This window comes from Physeter macrocephalus, chromosome 8 (assembly GCF_002837175.3).
Source record: "Physeter macrocephalus isolate SW-GA chromosome 8, ASM283717v5, whole genome shotgun sequence".
Classification (NCBI taxonomy): Eukaryota; Metazoa; Chordata; class Mammalia; order Artiodactyla; family Physeteridae; genus Physeter; species Physeter macrocephalus.
Window position 1 is genome coordinate 77,424,364 of NC_041221.1, and position 12,619 is coordinate 77,436,982.

A 12,619-nucleotide genomic window follows, 5' to 3' on the forward strand; every position below is an offset into this window, starting at 1 on the left:
GCAGTGGAAGCTCCAGAGTCCTAACCACTGGACCACTAGGGAATTCCCTAGACTACCCACTTATTTGGGTCCTAAATCATACACTCATACTGAAAATTGATATGTGTGAGCCTTAATTGTAGTACTTAATACATGGAATCATCGAGGTGAAATGAACTTGAGATATCTGATTCAACATGTCCGGAAACACAGGAAATTCCCCTTGAACATGCCCCTGTCTAGGTGAACACTGACTGACAGGGTGCTGTGCCTCAAAATGTAGCCATTTCACATTTGAATTGCTCTTATAAAAAGAGGCATCAGCTTATTTATTTATTTATTTATTTTTGGCTGCATTGGGTCTTCGTTGCTGCATGCGGGCTTTCTCTAGTTGTGGCGAGCGGGGGCTACCCTTCCTTGCGTTGAGCGAGCTTCTCATTGCTGTGGTTTCTCTTGTTGCAGAGCATGGGCTCTAGGTGCACCAGCTTTAGTAGTTGTGGCATGTGGGCTCAGTAGCTGTGGCTCGCGGGCTCTAGTGCGCAGGCTCAGTAGTTGCGGCGCACGGGCTTAGCTCCTCCGCGGCATGGGGGAAATATTCCCAGACCAGGGCTCAAACCCGTGTCCCTTGCATTGGCAGGCGGAGTCTTTACTACTGCGCCACCAGGGAAGCCCGAGGCATCTGTTTTTTAAGGGAGAAAAGCCCCACTCAGCCCATTCCAACCAGAGGAGTGGGATAGAACCTCCTTGCTCTCCCATCGGAAGACACTTCCCTGAGTCCAGCTGAGATGCCTCGTGCTTATTTTCTAACATTACAAGGGAACTTGTTAGAAATGCAGATTCATGAGCCCCAGTCCAGACCCAACTGAACTGGAAACTCTGAGGGTGGGCCCCCAGAATCTGAGTGTCAACAAGTTTGAGAAGGACTGCAGCTCCCACGTGAAATGGAAACCAGCTGGCCACCCTCTCTATCTTTGCAGACTACAAAATGGTTAGTGTCACTATGCCGCCTTTTCTCCAACGAAATCATCTCTTATAACTCGAATTTTTTTATTTAGCCAGCCAATTATTTTATTTAGCAACCCACACATTCCACATTTGACAAGCAGGTGAGGACACGGGTTTAGAAGAGTCCACATTCCTCCAGATCTTATCACTCTGAGGCACAAAGAGAAAAATAGCTCCAGGTGACTGCATGAAAACAAAACAACCCCCCCACACCGAAATCTTTAAAAACTGCCACATGTAGTTTAATTTCCTTAAAAGCTAAGCCGGAAAAGGTTTTTGTGGTGTGCGACCCCAGCTGGGCTGGGCGACAGTTCTGTACTTGGGGGAGGGGAATGGGCCCAAGGTGATCCGAGGATGACTCGCTGTTGTGTTTTGAGTGGTTGCTCTGCGAGTGTTTATCTTGTCCCTCCAGCAAACACACACTCTCAGTTTCTGGTCATGAAAGGGGAACCCTGTATTTTGTAGACAAGCGGTCACAGAAGCAATGTTCGAGGGGAAAAAAGAAAAAAGGAAAAAAAAAAAAAAAGTTAAGGCGCAATCTCCCCAGAGGAAAAGGAACCGCGCTGTTTGTCCTTCTGTAACTGAGCAACACCCTGGGCGGCTGGGGCTGGCCGTGTCTTCTGCGGTTTTTCTTGCTCTTCTCCGCAGAGGTTCACTTCCACCCTCTAAATGCTCCAGAAGTGAAAAAGCAGGCGGGGCGGCCGCGGGCCCCAGTGACAGGGGATCCCGGCCCAGGGCCCGTGCAGCCCCTTCCTCCAGCCGCGGGGTCGAACAGGGGCGGGTCCAGGCTGCCGGGCGCTGCGCCTCGCGCGCGGTAGAGGTCGCTGCGCCGCGGCGCGCGCTCTCACCGCGGTGGATAACGGGGCCGGGCTGTAGGAGAAAGGAGACCTGCCCGGGACGCGGCGGCGGCGGCCCGGAGCGAGCGAGGAAGGAGAGTTCACTTTTGCTCCGGTGTCAGCGCGCGGCGCCGGCAGCGGGCACTGACGAGGGATCACCGAGCGAGCGGGGCGCCCATCTCGGGGCGGCCAGGGGAGGGCCGCGAGAGGCCGGATACGAGCGCGCCGGCTGGGCGCGGAGCGGCGAGCCTGGCCAGCGAGGGGAGCCGCGGGGGGCGCGCCGCGTGCGGGCCCCCGGAACCGCGCAGGATGCCCCACGAGGAGCAGCTGTCCCGGCAGAGACCCCGCTACGGCTGTAAGTGCGCCGGGCGCGCGGGGTTCCGCCGGCCTTGGGGAGCTCTCTCCCTAAGGGAGGGTTGGAGAAACCGAGGGAGCCGGGTGCGCGCCGCGGAGGAACCGGAGGGCAGCGGCTTGGTGGCTGGCAAAGTTGGGAGCTGGAGTTGCAAAGGCTAGTGAGCGGCGTCCTCCCGCTCTCCCCACAAATTCCTAATCCCCAGCTGGCACCCCAGTCCTCTACCCCGCACACCCCGCCGTGGCGCGAGGCAGAGCTGGGTCTGCGCCCTGGGACACACCAAGTTGGGTGTTAAAGGGTATCAGGTGAGGAGCCCTCGGAGCTCCTGGACGTTGCCGGCTCGGGCCAGGGGGTGGCGTAAGGGACCCTTTTCTTCCAACTCAGAAAGGGAGGAAAGTTTGTTTGCTGTGGCTGCAGGTGGGCTCTGCAAGTAGTGTGCCTGCGCATTCTGCTAGTAGCAATGTCGGCTTTCCTGGAAGGGGTGGCTTCTCCTCCCACCCCGCTCCCTCGGGCTTCACCTGGGCCGCAAGAGCCAGTTTGGGCCCCACAGGTGGGAGTCCTTTCCTGCTGCAGCTGAAAGGGGCACCTCCCCCATCCCCCCCGTGCGGCGCGCGGGAGGATTGCAGCCGGGACAGGACGCGGCGCTGGGCTCCCCGGGATCCGGTTGGAGCCTCGTGACTTGAATAAGATAGTGTCGATTACCCAGCCAGGGTCTGCCCTCGGAAAGAGGTTGCTTTGGCGGATCTTGAGTGGATAGAGCCAGATTAGAACCAACCACGTGGCTTCATGTGCAGAGTTCAGAGTCTTTACCAAACATGTGTCAGGAAGTATTTCCTTTAAAACAAACAGAAAGTTGGCACGCTCTCTCAACAGGATTGGCCCTGTCAGTGATCCCTGTGGCGGATCACAGGTTAATCTTTTGCCCAGGCTGGCCTTGGTGGCAAGGATACCAGGTTTGGGTTAAGATGGTGAACCCTGCTGCGTGTTTTGTGGTTCTGGCTGGTTGTGAGGGCCAGAGGCTTGCCTAATAAAGGGGAGTAGTCAACGTGCTCACCCTCCCTTTCCTCCCCGCCAGTCTTGGAATGGAGCATCAGAGATGAGAAGTTAGTTTTCCCAGGTGACCTTTTCTGTGTCAGCCAGTGAGGAGACAGCCTGAGGAGGCAGCTGCAGCCTCTGCACTCTAGGGAAATGCATTTAACACTTAACCCGGCCCTGCCCTTTGCAGCCTTAGTTTTGCACTTTGCCTAACCACACAGGGGGCAGAGTTCCTTGCGGTGGGATGTGCTCATCCAGAGTGGTGTCAACCACCTTCAGATAGGTGAAAGTCCTTTATGTGTCAGGCTCCCAGAACGTATGGTAGCTTCACTGTGTCAAATTATAAGATGGCCACAATGTGTAGAAACTAGGCGAGTATGAATTTAAAAATGCGTTTTGATATCACGTTTTAAACCATGATCTGTTTGGTGTGTCGTCCCTCACTAGTTCAGTGTGCTGGGCAAACTTGCAGTGCATGCAGTGCATTAATGTGGCATTTCCATCTGTTTCCCTGCATGAGCGTGTGTGATGGCGCTTGGTTTTCATTGAATGCACCTGTAGTTTTAGAGCGCTCTTAGAAGTGGCAGTCTAGGAGATTCACATCCCACAAGCATGAAGAGCATTGCACATTGGCACATAGCCACTTTTTTTGGAAATTCTCGTCCAACTTTTCTCACGAGTCTGGTGCAATAGGTGATGTGCCATCTTGTTGGAAGTTATTTTGTGAGATGTTACTATAGAACAAAGATGAAATATTAGCTCACTAATGTACTTCTGCAGAGAAGATATGGAGAAAGGAAAAGGGTGAAGCTGCTATACTAATTTAGACGTGAGTAGAATATTATATTACAACCAGAGTATCTTTCTACAATCAAAACTAAATTTAATTGAAAGTTATGCGTAGGTATGATTTGCAAAATCATTTTTGTGCTGTTGCAACAAACTGTGATGTATTTGCCAAAGGAGTTCTGAAAACACGTTGCTACCATGATCTGTCAAAAGTTTTGTTCCAGTTACTTGAGAGTTAAAAAGACCAGCGATAGCAAAGAGGGGCTTTGTGACTAGACTTAGATGATTTCACTCATCACTGATGATCCAGTCAGCATTTAAGTGGCTCCTGTGGGTCAGTAATCAATATGTCTGTGGCAGGAATTGTGGTTTTCTACCCTCTGCAAAACTTCTTTCCTTTCATGAGAAACGCTGTAAATGATGTGTTTCACTATTTGCTTTTCTTTAAAAGTGTAGCATAAGCCCAGCATGGGTGTGTTTATGTGTGTGTTGCAGGGGAAGGTTCTGGCTGATGCTCTGAGCTTTTGACTGATGCTCTTGGTCTGCATGGTGAGATTTCTGAATCACCTGGTAACTGGTGTGTTTCGGTGGTCAACACAACTAAGCCTCTTATCCCTTTCCCAGTACTAGAAATTTAAGTGCTGAACTGTTAAACTCAGGTGTGTAAAACAGGATTGAATACATCTGTGTTTAGGGCAGCCTGGCTCTAACGGTCTATCAGTGCTTTCCTTTGAAGGCAGAGGGTTGGTTATATGCAGTGTTGCCCTGCAGTGCTGTCTGTAATAGACAGAAAGTCAAGTCCCTCCTACATGCACTAATGTTTTGGTTGAGCTTTTCAAAAGGTTCTTTCAGGTCACCAGCTAAAGTGTTATTTTAGTATGCTTTTAACTTTAATTACACATGCCCTTAGCCCAAATGACTTGTTTGGGAGAGTTTAAGCTTGTAATATCCAGTTTGTTGGAGAGTTTAGTGTTGTTTAAGGTGTTAGCAAACCCCTTTTTTCCTCTAGGGAACCATTGGTTTGCTTTTGCCCCTCACCTTCCCACTCCATAAGCTTTTCAGCAGCTCATTTTATTTAAAAGGCTATTATACAGGCAGATCTAATGCTTACTAAGTCTTCCTGGTAATCAAAAGAGAAACAAAGGCCACTCAACTTCTGATCTGAGTCAGGTTAAGTCCTACAGGTTAGGCACTTAAGCATGGGGTGTGGAATTTAAGTTGGTGAATTTATCAAGTGCTTGTGTGTTTCATGTGCTGTTGTTGTCACCTGCTTATTATGACCTCTGAGAGGGCCAGGGGTTTTCCCGAAGCTGAAACCCCTGATACTGTCTCAAAACCACACAGCTAGCTGGTGACAGAGGGAGTTTGGAAGCCAGTGCTGTCAGACCCTGAAGCCTTTTCTCACTGGCTGCTGCCATTTGCCTCTCTTGACTCATCAAAGGGGGCCTCGCCCCTCCTTTCTCTCTGTTTCAGGTGTTTGTCCTGATTTTATCAAACTGCGGAAACCTGTAGCCATTTGGATAGTGTGCTCTTTTAAAAGAAGATGGGTGGTATTCTCTCGAGTTTATTTTGCTTTTTTACCCCTAAGGAAAAGTATCAAAGAATACATGGAAAAAAAAAAAAAAGAATGCGTGGGCTTTTTATAGAGTACATCTAGGCTTCATTAAAACATTCTGTGTGTATGTAGAGACATCCCATCTCATTGTGAGGCACTGAAATGAAAGAAAGGCTTTTCCATAATACGGCTGCATGCTCCAATGATTCCAAATAGGATAATTTGTAAAACACACTTTATTACGTATACTGGCCATGCCTTAAAGTCTAGGGTTGATGAGAAATCAAGCAGAAGTTTGCAGTGGGTTGACTGACCAGTGAGCCGAGGCTTTTTCACTTTAGTGTTCCATTTCGTTTTTCTCCCTTGAAAGGCAGAATGGCGTCAGTGAAGTGGCAAAAGCTTTGGTGTTGAATAGATCCAGGTTTAAATCCTGACTTGGCCATTAACTGCCTGAGTAGACTTGGGGTTTTCTCTTATACCTTGAAGGATGGTGTTTTCCATTCCTGTGACAGTGGCTGGTGTGGTTCCTGGCACATAGTGCTAAACACATTGTAGTGACGTCAATCAGTTGAGCCCCTAACATGTACAACACATTGCGGATGAAGGAAAAATGACTGAGATGGTTACAGCTTTACAGCTTATAAGAGAATCTGGAAGATGAAGAGTAATGCCTGTACTTTTACTAGTGTACTTCCAAGTTCTGTGGAAGTGAAGACACGAGAGTGACGGATTTGGGTGGGGAAATGGGAAGGCTTCATGAAGGTTGTCACCACGACCTGGAGGGAGGTCAGGGAAAACTGAAAGGCGTTCCCGTGTATTTGCTGCATGGGTATTTTGGTGGGGATGATGCTTAGGAGGTGTGGATAGGTGCTGTGGAAGGGAGGTGTAGCCAGAGGGGAATTTATCATGGAATCCTTTATTTGTAGGCAACAAAAGGCAGAACTGTCCTAAGGGTAGCTTAATCTAGTCTCTCACTGAAGTATCTCGCTCTTTGAGAGGTCTTTTTTTTTTTTTTTTTTTTTTAACTTTTCACTAGATTTTATTGGCAAGTGACCTGATGAAGTGGGAAGGGTGGGTGTGCTTGGAATGCATGGGGTTGGAAAGAGCAGGAAGGTGGGTGAGGTTTGGGGATGTGTGCGTCGGGGAGTGCCCTCTCTCTCGTTGCTCAGAGGCCCCTTCACCATGTTTCTAGGTTGGGGAATTATTTTTACTGCCAGGTTGGTCACATGGTTCCACTTGGGATAGTCTAGAAGTAAATCATGATGATGCTTCTGGAACTGGTGGCATCCAACGAATACAAAGAGAGGTAGGTCTGGACCCTCACCGGAGCCTAACAGACTCCAGCCAGGGAGACAAACCGCTAACTCCAAACCATTTCAGAATGTAACTTCTCTGAAAACAGGTTAAAAAAAAAAAAAGAAAAAGGTGTAGTTACAGCAGGGCAAGGATCTTGACAACGAAATTATCTAGGGGGTAGGGTTTCTTCTCCCTCTTTTTTTCCTCATACTCTCCATTACTTAATGGCAATTTTGACTTCTCAAACTTCACTGGATATTTAGGGCAGTCACAGGAGAACATCTCAGTTTGGTTGAAAGTGGCTAATGCCGAGTTTCCAGTTCATTAGCAGGTCCTCAGATTTGACTACACGCTCACTGGACTCTCCCTTAACTTTACAATCATGGGTTGTGCATGGCCCTTCTTTCCAAGGTGCCCAAAGGCACTGACAGCTGTTTCTCCAGTCAGTGCAGTGGCTTTCCTGGAGCAGTTCCTGGAGCAGTAAGGGCTGTAGAACATCACCTGGGAACCTGTTGGAAAGGCAAATTCCCTGCCCCACCCAGACATCCTGAGTCAGAGGTCGGTGCGGGGGAGCCCTACAAGGGCTTCTGATGCACTGCTCTAGTGCAAGGGTGAAAAAGCATTCCTAATACACAGATTACCCTCTCCACAGTGCCTGCAAGTTTTTGTCATGTAAGTAAAAACACGTGAGCACGTTACCAAATGCTTTATTTACAGTATGCCTTGTGTGTTTGATTTGAGCACACACATGCATGGCATACAAACCCCGGCATTGATTTCTATACAGGTTTGTGTTTATTTTATAGGATCTGTTTCGGTATGGCATTAAGATTGCTTTTCTCCCTTCTGGGAAACAAATGTGATTTAGAAGTTAAAGTGCCAAATCTCCACTAACTAGGGATTAAGTGACATCAACTTCCCAAGGATCTCTAGGGGGAGGTGCTGCTCTTTGGAGCCATTGGGAAGGCTGAGTGAGCTGGGGACCCTGTTTGTGGAATAAGGGAGGTCCCAATTCTGGCCATTCTGGACTTTAATCATTGCAGGGTGGGGCCTGGACAGTAAGGGTTGAAAGTTGTCTCTTCCCTCCATTATTTTTATCCAGGACAACTTAAAGTGTTCTTCATTCATTCACAACTTTGAGAGCGGTTGAGTATGTTAGCAGAGATACTATTTGATAGGAATTAGTGCACCTAGGTCATGCCCACATTACAGAAAACTACTGATCTGTTTATTTTTCTATTGATTAAAGATAGGAGGACATTCCTCTGATTTTTTTTGCTTAGGATCCCCAAAGAGGACTTATAATTGTTCTGCTTTTTCCATTACTCCTGAATCTCTAAAGAAAGCCATTTTTATATCATTTTTTTGCACATGAAGGCAGATTAGTTCCTGATAATTTTGGCTCACTTCTCATTTTATTGCCAATATGAACTCAGTCTTACATAATGTTAAGGCAGATCCTTAGTCATCTTCATATAAATGGACTTGATTTGCATGTGACTGAAGCAACAGATGCTTGAAATACATAAGTAATGCTTAGGTTCAGTACCTAGCTGGTAACCTGGAACCCTGGTACCTAGAAGACAGTATTTGCTGTTGTGACAGATTTTGCTTAAAGTGTCAGCACTGCACTGTTGGTCTGAATGAGGAACTTGTTTGTTTCTGTTATCTGTTAAATTAAAGATAATCTCAAGAGTTTGACTGCCAGGCAAATATTTAATGTTGAGTTAAATTTGCTTTCACCCTCTGTGGAACCTAGGCAAGTTATTTTAATTTCTCTGTGCCTCCGTTTCCTCCCCTCTAAAGTGCAGATGGGAAAGTGCATGCTCAGAGGGTTAAATGATTCAATGCACATTCAGAATGTGTCTCCATAGTGCTCGCACTTGACTGGTGGGGGAGGGGTGGCAGTAGTATTGCCCTCATCTCTGCTGCCCCTTGCCTGTCTCTCCACCTCCTTGCCCTCTTCTCACTTTAACAGAAAGTGGATTTAAAATCTTGGCCCCGTATATGTTTTTTTGGTTTTTTCAATTGAGATATAATTGACATAAACATCCCATGCTTTCCCGTATATACTCAACGGGAAAATAGTTATCTATATGGAAGTGGAGTCAGTCTATCAGTTTGGGTGGAGATCAAATTCTTGTTCATGTATACTTAAAAAAAAAAAAACCAACTAACGTGTTGTTTTGCTGACTGTTAACAAATAAAGTTGGATGGTGGGTTGGATTTCTGCGCTGCATTGTTTTATCATCTTAAAAGTGGTTGCGGGGGCTTCCCTGGTGGCGCAGTGGTTGAGATTCCGCCTGCCGATGCAGGGGACACGGGTTTGTGCCCCGGTCCGGGAAGATCCCACGTGCCGCGGAGCGGCTGGGCCGGTGAGCCATGGCCGCTGAGCCTGCGCGTCCGGAGCCTGTACTCCGCAACGGGAGAGGCCACGGCAGTGAGAGGCCGGCGTACCGCAAAAAAAAAAAAAAAAAAAAAAAAAAAAAAGTGGTTGCGGAACTGTCACTAGCATACCTGAGTAAGGAATTATTCTGCAGTTACTAAGCAACCTGTTGTCTCATTTCAGGGTTAAGTTGATCATAGCTGCTGCCGCTGATTTGAAAGCCCAAGGGTTCATGACACTATCGAGATAGGAAGGAGCTGCTTGAAATAAGTGTTAATCTTCATGCCTAATTCAGATTGTGGGGTTTGGCTTCGATGAGAGGGTCCTCCAACCTTCTGGTCAACCTAGTAGTGTGGGGATTTAGAAGGGGGTTGAGCAAGAGGAGGAGGAAGTGTGCTGGGTTCGTTTGACCTCCCTCAGGCCTTACTGCCTCTAGCAAGATAGTGAAACTTTAGGTTCATGGGCCAGTGAAGCTCAAGTTAGAGGAATGATTGGGGTATTGGAGCCATTGGATGTAGAGAATCTTGGCTGCTTCTTGTGTCCCCACGTTCAGATTACTCATTCATTCTGCTCTTCCCCCTTTCTTCTACCAGGCTTTTGTTTTGTTTTGTTTTGTTTGTTCCAGCAAGTTTCATACAAATGTTTCCTATAGACCCTTCTACTCCTCATCTCCCCCAGAAGGGAGCGTCGGGATCAGCCAGACTTGGCTGGTTCCTACCTGGGTCCCTGGGTATGTCGGTCGCTTCCACAGTCTTTGCCTCGGCCCTGGGCTGACCAGGCAGACTTCGCAGGGTTGGGGTAAGGGGCCCGGCAAGATGTCAGTCACATCATCAGCCTCACGGAATATGAGTTCTCCATTCACCCACCACCCCCTAAACTCTGCTCCCCCTGTATCAAATCCAGAGCCTTGCTCAGATGGCACTCTTAGGACGTTGTTCCGAGAAATGGTCATTACATAGCTAACACAAATAGGCTCTCACTTTCATTCTGTTTCTACTAATGATTTTTATTTTCCAAAGAAAAAATATTCATTTAAAAAGAATGAGGCCTTCTCTGTAGATTAAAATTATCCAGTGCTTAAAATTACCTGAAATCTATACCATACTGCCTTAATCCTTGTCCATTTTTATTTCCTTTATGCTTTTTTTAGGCCTCTTCCCCCTCCCTCCCTCAGTTTTTTTTTTTAAAGATTGAGTTGTAATAGTTAAAGTCATAAAATTTAAAATATAAAAAAAAATAAAGGGAGTGTATAAAGATACAGTTATCTGTCCATGAGAACCAGGGACACATGAGTCCTTTCCTTGCTTTGGCACTAATTCTGGGGACAGTTTCAGAGCTTTCCTCCTCAGTTCTGCAGTAGAATATATACTGTTGTCAGTTTGAATTGGCCAACAGTTTGGAGGATTGTGCTTACATATTATTCTTCAAAGTAGATTCTGGTTGTTAACTTTGCACATTTGATTAGGTGAACTCTGAGAAAGAAATGGAACTTATAATGTGCTTCTGTGTAGTAGTTTTGAAATCTCTGAAAATGTGTACATTTGATCTGTTGAATAGGACAGACAAAATCCAGCAACCAAACGGGGAAGATAGACTTAACCTATGTACTCATGAATATCTCTAGAAGGTTATGCAAACATCTTTTTAGAGGTTACCTTTGGGGAGAGAGACTGAGGGCAAGGGTGAGAATATTATTTGAATTGTTTTTACCACGTATTACCTTTCAAAAAAATAAAGTAAATGTGTTTTGAAAAATATTGTACTACATTGGGACTTCCCTGGTGGCACAGTGGTTAAGAATCTGCCTGCCAATGCAGGGGACATGGGTTTGATCCCTGGTCCAGGAAGATCCCCTGTGCCGTAGAGCAACTAAGCCCGTGCACCACAACTACAGAGCCTGTTCTCTAGAGCCCATGAGCCACAACTACTGAGCCCACGTGCCACAACTACTGAAGCCCTTGCGCCTAGAGCCTGTGCTCCGCAACAAGAGAAGCCACTGCAATGAGAAGCTCGCGCACCACAAGGAAGAGTAGCCCCCGCTCACCACAACTAGAGAAAGCCCGCGTGCAGCAACAAAGACCCAATGCAGCCAAAAATAAATTAATTTAAAAAAACAAATATTGTACTACATTGGGACTTCCCTGGTGGTGCAGTGGTTAAGAATCCGCCTGCCAATGCCGGGGGCAAGGGTTCGAGCCCTGGTCCAGGAAGATCCCTCATGCTGCGGAGCGGCTAAGCCCATGCGCCACAACTACTGAGCCTGTGCTCTAGAGCTTGCGAGCCACAACTACTGAGCCTGTGTGCCACAACTCCCGAGCCCACGTGCCACAACTACTGAAGCCCGCGTGCCTAGAGCCTGTGCTCTGCAACAAGTGAAGCCACCCCATCGAGAAGCCCGTGCACCACGATGAAGAGTAGCCCCCCGCTCACCGCAACTAGAGAAAGCCCACGCACAGCAGCAAAGACCCAACACAGCCAAAAATAAATAAATAATAAAAATAAATTTATTAAAAATTGTACTACATTGATGACTCTGAGAATAACATGGATAAAATAAAACAGCAATAAAATCCATGAGGGTCACAACTGTGTCTTTTGGTCACTGCTGTATCCCCAGTGTCTGGCATATAAGTCATTCAACATGTCAGCATTAGTTCTTTCTAGGTAATGAGATAATGGGTGAACTTAAAAAAAAAGTGTGTTTTCTTCTCCAAATTTTCTACTATAAAAATGTTTTTGTTTTGTTTTTTCAGACAAAGAAAAAAGACACTTTATTAATTTTATGTGCATAATACATTCTTTAGTTATTTTTTTTAAACATCTTTATTGGAGTATAATTACTTTACAATGGTGTGTTAGTTTCTGCTGTATAACAAAGTGAATCAGCTATACATATACATATATCCCCACATATCCTCCCTCTTGCATCTCCCTCCCACCCTCCCTATCCCACCCCTCTAGGTGGACACAAAGCACCGAGCTGATCTCCCTGTGCTATGCGGCTGCTTCCTACTAGCTATCTATTTTACGTTTGGTAGTGTATATATGTCCATGCTACTCTCTCACTTCGTCCCACCTTACCCTTCCCCCTCCCCGTATCCTCAGTTCCCTTCTCTAGTAGGTCTGTGTCTTTATTCCCGTCTAGCCCGTAGGTTCTTCAGAACTTTTTTTTCTTAATTCCATCTATGTATGTTAGCATACGGTATTTGTTTTTCCCTTTCTGACTTGACTTACTTCACTCTGTATGACAGACCCTAGGTCCATCCACCTCACTACAGATAACTCAATTTCGTTTCTTTTTATGACTGAGTAATATTCCATTGTATATATGTGCCGCATCTTCTTTATCCATTCATCTGTTGATGGACACTTAGGTTGCTTCCATG

General features: G+C 46.7%; 1 protein-coding gene across 1 annotated transcript in view; it reads left to right on the forward strand.

Moving 5' to 3' along the window:
• Positions 1-2,124: 2,124 nt before the first annotated feature.
• Positions 2,125-12,619, forward strand: part of IQGAP2 (IQ motif containing GTPase activating protein 2) — a 306,248-nt gene continuing 295,753 nt past the window's right edge. The window contains exon 1 of the mRNA XM_007105494.4: positions 2,125-2,175. Coding sequence (XP_007105556.3) covers positions 2,130-2,175 — 46 coding nt within the window. The 5' untranslated portion in view covers positions 2,125-2,129. The remainder of the gene's footprint in view (positions 2,176-12,619) is intronic.